Genomic DNA, 13,088 nt, shown 5'->3' with positions numbered 1-13,088 from the left:
TTTTTCCATGTCTACCAGGGCTATGAAGACAGAGGGCTGAAAGGGACTCCCGGGCCCCGGTGCCTAGTCTTGCATCTGCACTGCCGTCTACTTATGCCAGGGTAGAAGGAGGCTGCAGTTAGGGCTTGTATGCCTGCTCGGGGTGGCAGGGCACCAGGAAGACCAGAATGTCCAGGCCAGCCAGCTGCTGCCATCCTGCAGAGAGTGGCCCAGGTCCTGTGTGCAGAAGTCCACAGGGAGTGAAGAGAGATGCCCAGAAATGCCAGGGCCGGCAGGCAAAGCCCTCCACAGTTCTGCCTTGACCACATTCTCCAGGTATATTTTGTAGCCAAGAGTCCATGCCTGGCTGTTTCTCTCTGTTTGCTCTGGGCTCCTGCTCACCTATGCCTGGGGCTCTACTTATTTTTACCACAAGATTCCATTTCAATTCTTCTTCCTCCACAAAGCCACTTTCCCAGTCAGAGGCAGTCACGGTGGGAAGACACCAAAAACACAGATAATAAAGGCACAATTAGACAAATGAGATGCCTCTAAAGTCACGCGCTCTGGCGCAGCAAATCAAGAGTGAAAAAAGCCTGCAAAATGGAGTGCTTATATTATAAAGTATTTCTTCTGACAAAGGATTGCTATCCGGAATATAGAAGGAACTCAAAAAGTTTATAAAAATCCAGTTTAAAAATGAGCAATTTAGCCGGGCAGTGGTTGTGCATGCCTTTAATTCTAGCTCTTGGGAGGCAGAGGCAAGTGGATCTCTGAGTTCAAGGCCAGCCTGGTCTACAGAGTGGGTTCCAGGACAGCCAGGGCTACACAGAGAAACCCTGTCTCGGGGGTGGGGTGGGAGGAGAAGGACAATTTATGCAGACACTTCTCAAGTGTCTTACAAGACTTATGAGAAAAGTGTTTAATGCAGCAGACATGCAAATCAAAACTTCAATGAGAGATCACCTCACCTCAATTAGAAAAGCGATTATTACAAAGAATAAAAAGGGCCTGGGAGATAGTTCATACGGTAAAAGTGTTTGATGCTAAGCTTGATGAACTGGGTTCAATCCTTGGGACCTACATGGTAGCAGAAGAGAACCCACTCCCAAAAGTTGTCTTCTGAACTACTCATACACACACACACACACACACACACAATAATACACATAATTTTAAAAAAGACAAAAATGGGGGTTGGAGAGATGGCTCAGTGGTCATCATCCAGAGGTCCTGAGTTCGATTCCCAACACCCACATGGTGGCTCACAACCATCTATAGTGGGATCTGATGTCCTCTTCCACTGTAAAGGTGCACATGCAGATAGAGCACTCATATACATAAAATAAATAAATAAAATCTTTTTAAAAAAAAGACAAAAATGTAGGGGCTGGGGATATAGCTTTGTTGTTAGAGTGTTTGCTAGCATGCTGTGGCCTTAGGTTCTATCTCCAGCTGCACAAGCCAGTTATAGTGTGCTTACCTGTAAGCTAGCACCCTAGAGGGTCAGCAGTTCAAGGTCATTCTTAGCTATATGGTGAGTTTGAGAACAGATACAAGATATGGTCTTTCAAAAGGACAAAACTGACTGAATCCCAAACACTAGTGAGATATAGAGCAAAGGAAACTCTTACCACTTTTGATGGGAGTGTAAATCAGTATAGCCACTGAGGAGACTGGAATGAGGTTCCCCACAAACACTGAAAACAGATCCACTACATAATCAAACCACTGCTCGGCAGTATCTGAAGAAAGTGAAATCACCATACCTGTACTCTTACATTTATTTTGGCATCAATAGCTAAGATATAGAATCATCCTAGATGCCCATCAACAGATGAATGGTAAGGGTCTTTCTCCCATGTGTGTTGGGAGTCCAGCATGAAGGTCCTTGCACCTACGGATCTCCAGGAAAACCAGGAATGTTGAGCACACAGTATTGTCCTCCCAAAGGAATGGATGTAGAATCTGATCTTCACTTAGAAAGCTGGGAATTGGAGGTGATTAATTGCCTGGTGATCTGTGTTATCTGTTGGGCTAGGCCATATCGAGCTCTTACAACCAGGACTGGAGATAGCAAATAATCTAAATGACCCTTACATTATCTGTATAGCCAGGGGCTCCCCCAAGCTCCCACAACCAGAGACCAGAGGTGGCTAATAGCCCAAATGACCTCTACGACATCTTTTATTTTTTGAGCTGAGGCTCGAACCCAGGGCCTTGCGCTTGCTAGGCGAGAGCTCTACCACTGAGCTAAATCCCCAGTCCCTTTTACGACATGTTTATGAGCAGGCCAGATCCTTCCTTAGGTCCTTAAGTTAGAACAGGTAGCCTTTCTCTAGAGCTCATCTTCTTGGAAGAAATGACATGTACCCTGAGTTGAATTTTGATATAATTATGCTTCTTGTGCACTGGGGATTGTATTATACCAGGAAGATTATTTTTTATAATTTTACTGAGTGTAAATGTGCTGGCAACAAACTGTTTGGCATTAGACTTCTTTCGAAGGTTTGATCCAGGTTGACCAAGTCAATTGGAACTCAGTTTTTATTCTCACCTATTCACAGTTCATTTCCCTGCCCGACACCTGCAGAGAGCCCCCCCACATGTGGCTGCTGGAAGAAGTAGACCAGAATGCTGTAGCTAGAGTTTTCCTGATCTTGCCTGGCCCACGGTCAGGACAAATCTCTCTTACCCACCAGTCCTGTAGCTACTCAAACCCAACCAAGTAAACACACAGAGACTTATATTTCTTATAAACTGTATGGCCATGGCAAGCTTCTTACTAACTGTTCTTATATCTGAAATCAACCCATTTCTATTAATCTATAAGTTGCCACATGGCTCGTGGCTTACCAGTATCTTAACAAGTTGCTTCTCATCACGGCGGCTGGCCGTGTCTCTCTGCCTCAGCCTTCTACTTCTCAGAATTCTCCTCTCCTTTTGTCCTGCCTATACTTCCTGCCTGGCTACTGGCCAATCAGTCCTTTATTTATCAATCAACCATCCACAGCAGAGTGCAGAATAGTATTAGAGCTGGGAGTGTATGTTGGGAGGAAGTAGAAAGGATACAGAAAGAGAAAGTTCCGGTGTTCTACAGCACAGTGGGGTGGCTCTAGCTCACAAGAACCAACTATTTTATCAGTAACTAGAAGGGAGATGCTCAAAGGCTTCAAACAGAAGGTGATGCTGAGCCCAGTCAAATGCCAGTTATCCTGTTTGCAACATAGATGTGTAAGCAGACATTGCACGTGTGTACTGAAACACCACACCATTCATCATAAATCTGTATAGTCATTATGTGTTAGTCAAAAATTAATGTGTGCATGGTTTTGTTGTTGTTGTCTTTTCTGGTTTTGGATTTTGAGAGACTTACTATGACGCCCAGGCTAGTCTTGAACTTCTAGGTTTAAAGGATCTTCTTGCCTCAGCCAACTGGGTACATGGGACTATAGATGCAGGGCACTGGCCTGGCTTAAGACAGGGGCTGGAGAGATGGCTCAGTGGTTAAGAGCACTGGCTGCTCTTCCAGAAGATCGCAGGTCAGTTCCCAGCACCCACATGGTAGCTCATAACTGTCTGTAACAGAATTGTTACATCTACACCTGTGTCTATAAGAATGATCAAAGTGGTATGTATAATTGACATTACATAAATCCCATCAAAATTAATTATCCTCTCATTTGAGTGTTCCATTTTCAAACCCATCCAGCGTATTATCATACAGAGACCCAACTCCCTCCATAGTAATAGTGTTTTCCATTATTTTAATGTGGGGAGAAAACTTTCTCTTCCTTTAAGAATTCTCAATTGTCTCACCAAATCTGCTGGCGATGATAATTCAGATGAGGGTGAAGATGTGAGGCTGATGGCCGCTGTGTAGAAAGTAGACACCTGAGCGAGTTTTCAAGGCAGCTACCTAGTGTGGCAGCAGCCCGAGGAGTGGGTCCGGGGAGAACCCACAACCCACCAGGACAGGGAACCTGCTGACTGAAAAACACACACAGGGATCATGGGGAAGAGACATGTGCAGTGGGAACTGCCTAAAAGCAGAGCTGTGTGGTGATGAGGGGCTAACTCTGGTGGCAGCGGCGTATTGAGCCCACGCGCCTGTGGAGTTTCTTGCAGAGAGGCTGCAGCAGAAAGAAAAATCCGAAACTTGATCAGAGGCTTAGAGAAAAAAGAGGAAAACTCGGTCAGTGAGATGGTGACTCCTGCGGGAGCCCCCCGTGCAGCCCTGGAGTGTGCCCGAGGCTACAAAGCCACAGGCAAGTGGCTTTTTCATGAACTGGTGCCCCAAAGTTGGATGCCAGATGTAGTGCAATTTCTAATTAGTCTTAATAATAAAAACTCAGACTCAGATATCGGGGTAAATGCTGAAAGATCAGAGAAGTAAAGGAGCAGCCACTGTCACCTCTTACCTCCACGATTCCTCAGACCGAAAAGGGGCTGAGCTTCTGTCTCCGCCCACCTTATATTCCTTTCTCTGTCCAGCCATATCACTCACTTTCTGTCTCTTGTCCAAATAGACTTTCAGACCTCTATGGTTCACTAATGACTAGCTCTATCCTATGATCTCCAGGCAAACTTTATTTGTTGGAGCACAAACAAATCACCACAGGTTTCTCTGTGTAGCCCTGGCTGTCCTAGAACTAGCTCTGTAGACCAGGCTGGTCTCGAACTCAAAGAGAGATCTACTTGCCTCTCCTTCCCTAGTGCTGGGATTAAAGGAGTGAGCTCCCACTGCCCAGCGATATGCTGAGTCAAAGGGTATCAACCCTTTTTAGGCTTCTGCCAAAACGTTCCCCAGAAAGGTCATGTGACTTTTCAGTTAGAATGAGTGAGACTAACACCCCATAGCCTTTGGCAAGTGGGTGTTGGGCTTCTGGGTTCTCTGGAGTCTGCAGCTTTCTTTCCCAAAGCTCATCTCTGCTGAAGTACTCATCTTCCTTAATCTCAGGTTCTTTGAATTGTTTCCTTTTAAAATTTACAATACTGTGTTTCCTAACATCAAATTTTTACCTGTTTTATTCCAAAGCCTTCTTTACACTATTTCCCTTCCAATGATTTGGAGTTGGCTAGACTACTGTTTCCTACAGAGTGGAGTCACAGCTGGAAGATAGGTCCTAGAAGGCAAGAATTTTTTCTCCTCTGTGGAGCCCAAATTTCAACAAAGACAGAGACAGGGCTGTCTCGAGTGGAAACAATCACTTTTATAAATTAATAAATTTGCTGTTCCCCTAAAAAAAAAATGTAGCCATATGGATGGGCAGTTCAAGGCTATGGAAAGTGTTTTTCTCTCTTTCTCTGGGAAGTGAGTTATTCTAGTCAGGGAAAGTAAAAACTACTCTAAGTATTTAAATATAGAAGGGGTCCCACAAGATGGCTCAGTGGGTAGAGAAAGGTGCTTGCCCCCAAGCCTGGCAATTTTTGATGACCTGAGCTTGATCCCTGGAACCCACAGGGTGGGAGGAATTTATCCTCTGACCTCTACACTCATACCATGGCAAGTACACCCTCACAAACAAACAAACGTCAAACACAGGAAGGAATTGAATTTAGGGTATTGTTTACCAGGTGATTGTAGTGTGCAGAAGTCAAATAGATACTGAGACAGCATGGCGATCTGCAACCTTGGGGAGCTGATTCTACCCTGTTCTAGAAGGACAAAGAGAAGAGCAGGGTCAAGGGTCACCCGCAAGAGTCTGGGACTGGTGTGGATCTGTCTGCTGGAAGCTGGACCACAGAAGTGCTGCCGGTGTCCCTTGTCAGCTGGGGGGGGGGGGGAGGAGAGAATGGGGAGGGGACTCTTCCAGATTTTCTCTCCCAATCTTCTCCCAATGTACCCTATTAGCAAAGAGCTGGTTAACACAGATGTTTCTGGAATTGTATGGAGCCTGTGTTCGACCCTAGGAACAGAGCAGAGCAAATGAAGGGTGCGGAGAACATAGGGGCCAGGCACAATGACCTCTGAGTCCCTTCAAGTTCACAGACAGCAGGATACCCATGCTAGCCGTGGGGAGATCGGCAGACCCAGGTTTGAATCCTGGCTCTTACACTCACTGACCTCAGAAAGTCACACAGTCCTTTTAAGCTCCAGTTTCCTTATCTGCAAAGGAGCCAGTATGGTAGGAAGATCAAGTGTGGAGGCTAACCTGGGCTACACAGTGAGACCCTGTCTTTAAAAGACGGATACATGGGGACAAGGAAGTTTGCTGAGTAAAACAGCCTCACATGGGGGCATTGAGAGGATCAAACTAAACACTAGCTTGGAGTAACAGTAAACATTTAACAGATATTTCCCTTTCATTCAAGAATTTATGATTTCAAGGTAAAAAGCAGTGGGGCATTTGGTCAAGGCCATTATGACTCTCTCTGCTTTGGAGGGGGAGGGGTCAGAGGAGGTTTTCCTTTTGGAGGGTCTGCCTGAGGTAGGATGTGTGGTTAAGGTGCTTGGTAACCAAGGTGGAAGACACACTAAGAAACACTGAAAGCAGGCTGGAGAGATGGCTCAGAGGTTAAGAGCACTGACTGCTCTTCCAGAGGTCCTGAGTTCAATTCCCAGCAACCACATGGTGGCTCACAACTATCTGTAATGAGATCTGGTGCCCTCTTCTAGCCTGCAGACATACATGCTGTATACCTAATAAATTAATAAATCTTTAAAAAAGAAAGAAAGAAAGAAAGAAAAGAAATACTGAAAGCATGCACAGCCAGTTCATACAATGCTCGCCCTAAAGGTGACGTCCCATTGGATGCACCATGGGATGGGGATGTCTGCAAAGGAGGAAGCCACATTGTATTTCTGCCCAGGGAAGTGGAAGAAGATTATGAGGTGTGCTGGGGGGGGGGGGGGGGGAGGCGTCTTTCTGTATGCTGTGAAAATATGCTGTTCCCATTGGTTAATAAATAAATTGCTTGGGCCTATGGCAAGGCAGCTTAGAGGCAGGTGGGAAATCCAAGGAGAGAGATGGGAAAGAGAAAATCTGAGTCTAGAGAGATGCCTGCCGCCACCAGGAGAAGTAAAATGTAAAAATACTGGTAAGTACCGGGTGGTGGTAGTGGCACACACCTTTAGTCCAGCACTCGGGAGGCAGAGCCAGGAGGATCTCTGTGAGTTCGAGGCCAACCTGGTCTACACAGCAAGTTCCAGAACAGGCACCAAAGCTACACAGAGAAACTCTGTCTCAAAAAAAAAAAAAAAAAAAAAAGTACTGGTAAGCCATAGCCATGTGGCAATTTACAGATTAATAGAAATGGGTTGTTATAAGATATAGCTAACAAGAAGCCTGCCATAGGCCATACAGTCTATAAATAATGTAAACCTCTGTGTGTTTACTTGGGACCAAGTGGCTGCGGGACCGTGGGTGAGAGAGATTTGTCCTGACCGCTACAGAGGTGACATGTTCTGTTTTGAAGGATGTGTAGGAGTTATCCAGAGGCAAACACAAGGTTTAGTGGAGACAGGAATTGTGGGGGTGATCTAGTCTGTATTAGGAGGGATTTTGAGGGGTCCATTGTTGAGGTATTGGGGTGAAGAAGTGGGACACAGGGCTTGACATGAAAGAGAGAGCCAGTGTGCCTGGTGTCAAAAGCTAAAGTTTGATTAGAACTGAAAGACTTTGAAACTCGGGAGTAACACACCATCTCCAATCTAGAATTTCAGAGCGACACATCTTCACAGGCGGCTGTCTCAGGGCCTCAGCCAAAGAGCTGGTGCATCTGGTTATAGAAAGCAGGGCCATGCGTGCATCTCAACACATCAGACAGTATAAATCAGAAGACAGCAGAGATGCCCTAATAGTAAACACAGAATGGAAAAAGTAGTCAGCTTCTGCTGCTACCCAAAGGCTCAAGGTAAATATTCAAAGCATTCTCGTCTCCACAAGATAGGAACATCAGAGGTTGAATGATGATGTCTAGGAGGCAGGGTTTCATGGGTTCTGATTACAGTCTGGATGTGAAAAGGATTGTGTGTTACTATAACTGAAGGAGAAATACAAAATGATAATACCAGCGTCTTTTCCCCCATATATGATCTGTGAGCCTCACGACAGTGGTTCTTGGCATATAGGGCAAGATGATGGAATTGGATCTGAGTTTTGCACCTTCGTGCCCTCAGGACCAAGAAGTCACATTCAAAGCTGCAATTGCGTTTATGAACACGTCACCAGCACCTTTCCCAAACCCACCTGTCTCCTTCCGTATGCCAAAATGGCTTCTTTGAGGTCTTGAAGTGTGTGCAGTTCTAGGTCCGGTTTCTTTCTGTGACCTCTTCTCCTCTCTTTGGGTGTCCATGCTGACACAGCTAGCCCCTCTGAGTATAGGATCAGCGCCCCCTTTCTTGTGCTGAAGGTCTTAGGAAGAAAGAGGCTCCAGGAGTGCTGGCTGGCACCCTCCGCATCCTGGGGGTTACTGACCAGGACATAGTCTTCCGGGGACTTCCAGTTCAAATAGTCCTTTAAGGAAAGGAAAATGCCTTGATCGAGACACTGTGGAGAATCCTTTGGCAGCAAATACTGTTTGTGCAAAGTTTTTGGCTTTCTAAAACGGTGTGTTGGGGCTGGGAATTTAGCTCAGTGGTAGACAGCGCTTGCCTAGCAAGTGCAAGGCCCTGGGTTCGATCCTCAGCTCCGACAAAAAAACAAAACAAAACAAAACAACAACAACAACAAAAAACCCCCAACAAACCAAAACTGTGTGTTCATTTATGTGTGTGCAGGCAAGCACATGAGCCATGGCATGTGTAGAGGCTAGAGGACAGTGTGTGGGCATCAGTTTTTGCCTTCCACCTTATGGGCGACAATCCTATCCACATGTACATTTAATCAAAAACAATAAAAAGAAACCTTAAAACACACACACACACACACACACACACACACACACACACACACAGAGAGAGAGAGAGAGAGAGAGAGAGAGAGAGAGAGAGAGAGAGAGAGAGAAACGCAACACAATAACAAAAGTTAGTAGAACCTAGTACAAAAATCTATTTTATTCCACACAACTTTCAGAAGAGTCCTGCCTACAGGCTAGTTACAACTCCTGGTGTGCAAGCAAGGAATCAGAAGTGCCAAGGACAGTAGATGACTTGGCAATTGGACCTGGACTAGTAGCCAGTTTAAATATGAGAAACTATTCCAACCCACTCCGTTTCAGCTATGTGTAGAGAAACTATTTATACATTCCAGACTGGGGGACACTGCCTAATTTGGCCCTATATCGGAGCCTATAAAGGAACCATGTATTTTGTAAGTGTATGCCATTGGCCACTCAAGTCCTTTGAAACTTTATATATCTTTTAACACAGTGAAGGTCAAATGTCACGGCAAATACCACCTTGATGGAGAGCTCTGTTTGACGCACGGATTTACAAAGTACCCCCAATGTGTTTATTGTTCCTGGCAGTCCTCAAGAAATAAAACACCAGCACAATAAGAACAAGGGGGTTTTTGCCACCTCTTTAAAAGTCTTCTGAAATGAGATTGGTTTTGGCCTCCCTTAAATATGAATCCCGTGGGTTGAATTCCACAAAGTTCAAAAAAGCCACTGAAAGGCACACAAACGGCATTTGAGCCACCAAGCACGGCTCCTAAAAGCCAATAGCCTAATTTCTTCTACAGACCAGGTAGGAATTCCGGTCTTGAACCAAACGTCCGGTCTCCAGACAATCTTGATTCTCCTTCAGGCTCAAGCAAAGGCGGTAGGGAGCGGGTGTCTGCAAGGAGGCTGTTCCCGTGGCAGTTAAGGACGTCAAACGAAAAGAGGGAAGATCTACCAGTGACCCACATCTTGGCTCCAGCACTCACCAAAACACAGCTTGGAAAGACAGAGCATCCCTCCCCCATGCTCAAAATGTGCCCCCTCCCCGAAGCTCTAAGACTCACCTCGGGTTCAAAATAGACTTCCAACTTCTGTTTATTCTGGACCAACTTCCCGTGTCCCCGGCTCAGGAGAGAGAGGGTGAGCATGGTTCCTCCCTGACTAACTCCCTCTCAACGGCAGTTCATCTTGGTTTTGAAGGCTGAAAACTGGTCACACCTCAGGGTTTCCAAAGCTCAACAGCAAACCAAAGGAGACCATGAACATTGGGCCTTTTATGAAATATATTTCCCCTCGTAGAGAAACCCAGTAACATCCAGCCACACAGTTTAGACAGAGTGCATCTTTGTGGAAGAAGAACCAAACCGTAAGGCCCCACAGACAGCAGGCTGTGTGCCCTCTAGTTCTCTGAGCCCTTGTTGTTCCTGAGACCTGGTTGCTCTGCTACAGCCACATGCATCTGCAAATCTGGGCCAAGGCCCCATCCTTCTCATTGTGAATGGAGGTTGTTTCCTGGTTGCTATGGCAGCATAGGGAAATGAAATGCTTTTACCCAGGCAAAGGCAAAGCCAGTTCACTGGCTGGGAGCGGGTGGGGAGCTGTCCACTGGACATTGAAGGGACACCAAGTCCTGGGAGGTAGGAGGTGCGGTGGGAAGCCATGTTGGGGTCTTTTTTTTTTTTTTTTTTTTTTTTGTGATGTGTGTCCATTTGTTTAATAAGTATCTTCCCTCTCCCCTGACATGTGAGCCTGTCACTGTCAACTAACTATTAACAGACGCAGGGAGTCCCAAAGCCATCTGTGATGTGTCCCTTGGCTGTGCCCAGGATCCCCTGAACTAGACAGGAGGCCTCATTTTACAAATGACTGCTTTGCATGAGTGACTGGGAGACACTGGGAAGTTCTGACTTCCTTGGCACTCCTGGTTCTCAGTGGGGGACATTTTGGTTGTCACATCACACACACACACACACACACACACACACACACACACACACACACACACCATGCACACACGCATGCAAGAGGACCATACCACACCACTCTTGGGCCTTGGATGTTAAATGTCCTGCAAGGTGTGACTGTCTTGCATAATGGATATCACTTGGCACCCTGTTAGGAACTTAACTACTTATTTCTCTTTGATGCTGACACAGTGAGCTCAAACCAACTTGGTGAGGGCCAGGAAGTCAGAGCGTCCTCTTGCTGCATAGGACCCAGTTTTATCCCTGTCACTTTCCTCACCATGGAGCCTTCCCAAGGTGCCACCGCAACCCCCTCCCCCCCCAAGACAGGCTCAGAAATCCTAGCGTTAGACCTTATGCTGTGAAATGAGATTGAGTTTAACGGGAGGAATTAAGATCTTGAAGGTAGAGGTTCAAAACTGAGCTTAGTCAAATCAACAGTGAGGTAACACTTGACACCTGGGAAGCGGTAAACAGAACAAAGCAATGAGCAATAGCCAGTGTGGGTGAGGGATGGAGAACTCAAAAATCCTTGCACACCAATGTGCATTTAAAATGGTGCATCCTTGCGGAGCCGTGGTGGCCCGCACCTTTAATCCCAACATTTGGGAGGCAGAGGCAAGGGGATCTCTGAGTTCATCTACAGAGCCAGGACAGTCAAGGTTACACAGGGAAACTCTGTCTTAAAAAAACAAAACAAAACAGGCAAACAATAATAATTAAAATAAAATGGTGCATCCTCCATGAAAAAACGGTATAACAGTCCCCCCCCCCCAAAAAAAAAAAACAAAACAAAACAAAACAAAAACCAGCAACCAAGCATATAATCAACACATTGTCCAGGAAGTCACTTTGGGGTGTATTCCCCCAAAGGGGTTTCTGGAAGCAGACTCTCAGATTTGTCTTCCCTGTGTTCATAGCAACCATCTGAAACAGTTAAAATGTGAAATCAATCCAGTTATCCACTGACACACAGTTGATGGAACAAAATTCGACATACGTATACAATAAAACATTATTCAGCTTTAAGAAGAGAAAGAAATTCAGATATGTACTACAATACTGATAAGCCTTGAAGATATTATGCTAAATGAAATAAGCTAGTGACAATATTGGTCACATGTCGGAGGGTGCTACTTACATTACATATCTAGAGCAGTCAGATTCCCAGAACCAGGATGGGGGAAGGTGGTGGCTGGGGGTTGGGGAGGGGCAAGGAACCGCAAAGTTAGTGTTCTGTGGAAACTGAAAGCCTTCTGGAGATAGCCTCACCACAGGGTGGACGTTCTTAGTTCCAAGGAACTGTTGACTCTAAATAGTCACTTCTGTATCTTTTATCACAACTAAAAAAAAATTTTTTTTCAAATGTATAGCAAAAATTTGAAAGCCAAATCAAACACTTGCTAATCCAAGTGGTCAGCATATCCTGAAAGGAACCCGCCCCCAACAGGTGGGACAAAAGGCTTCAAATCCAGGCCTCTAAATCTTCCCAGGGATCCCAGGCTACTGTTGCCCCTTCTCCCCTCTCCTCTTCAAAACATAAAGAAGACCCCTGATGAAGGTTTCCTAAGTGGTAACTATAGCTGAGATGAAGCCCTAGTCTGGAAGAGTACCCCAGCCCTGAAAGACAGGACAGCTGTGTTCCCAGGGGTGGAGGACAGAAGGGGTGTGTGTGGGGGGGTGTGGGGTGGTAGAGGGAAGGCATGGATGGCGGGGGCTGTGGAAGTCTGCAGACAGGAAGGATGTTAGGGTGAGACACGGAAGGGCAGTTCAGTGGGAAGATGAGGACAGTGAGGGGACAGGATGAAAGAGGACATCACAGAAGGCGGGCATGCACATGGCAAAGGGGTGACCTCTCTGGCGATCAGGGCCATGGAGGTCATGTATATGCACTGGCTTTCATTCTGCAGCTCTTCCCCTCTCCCGGATTTTCTTTTGAGCAACAGGGTCTCATATATCCCAGGCTGAGCTGGAAATTGCCGTGTAGTCAGGGTGAGCTGGAATTCCTGTTCCTCCTGCCCACTCAGACGGGGTTTTCAAAGCAGGGAGGTGATGTGCGTCCATCTGGGGCTTTTGAAAGGAAAGTCTGAGGGACTTGTAAAAGGGGACAGTAAGGAGGGCGCTTATCTCGTGAACCTCTGGGTGAACCCTCAGGACTGGTAACCCAGGCCAGGCTTCCCTTGGACTTGAATGAACTTGTCAAACAGGTCAGGAATGGCTAGTCAGTTGCTATAGGGCCGCTGAGTGAAATATAGAAAGGGAAACTCCGTCAGCTGCAAGAAAAATAGAAATTGTACCGTTTTGGAAATGGCATTGTTA

The 13,088-nt window shown here is 46.1% G+C and overlaps 1 protein-coding gene across 1 annotated transcript in view; it reads right to left on the bottom strand.

Annotated features, from left to right (window-relative positions):
* Window positions 1-10,127, bottom strand: part of Kiaa2012 (KIAA2012 ortholog) — a 110,114-nt gene extending 99,987 nt beyond the window's left edge. Inside the window, exons 1-2 of the mRNA XM_036173373.1 lie at window positions 9,870-10,127; window positions 8,172-8,438 (exon numbers count right to left, since the gene is read on the bottom strand). Coding sequence (XP_036029266.1) covers window positions 8,172-8,438; window positions 9,870-9,953 — 351 coding nt within the window. The 5' untranslated portion in view covers window positions 9,954-10,127. The remainder of the gene's footprint in view (window positions 1-8,171; window positions 8,439-9,869) is intronic.
* Between the last annotated feature and the right edge of the window lie 2,961 nt (window positions 10,128-13,088).

This window comes from Onychomys torridus, chromosome 23 (assembly GCF_903995425.1).
Source record: "Onychomys torridus chromosome 23, mOncTor1.1, whole genome shotgun sequence".
NCBI classification, from domain to species: Eukaryota; Metazoa; Chordata; class Mammalia; order Rodentia; family Cricetidae; genus Onychomys; species Onychomys torridus.
This window is presented reverse-complemented; position numbering and strand designations above follow the sequence as displayed.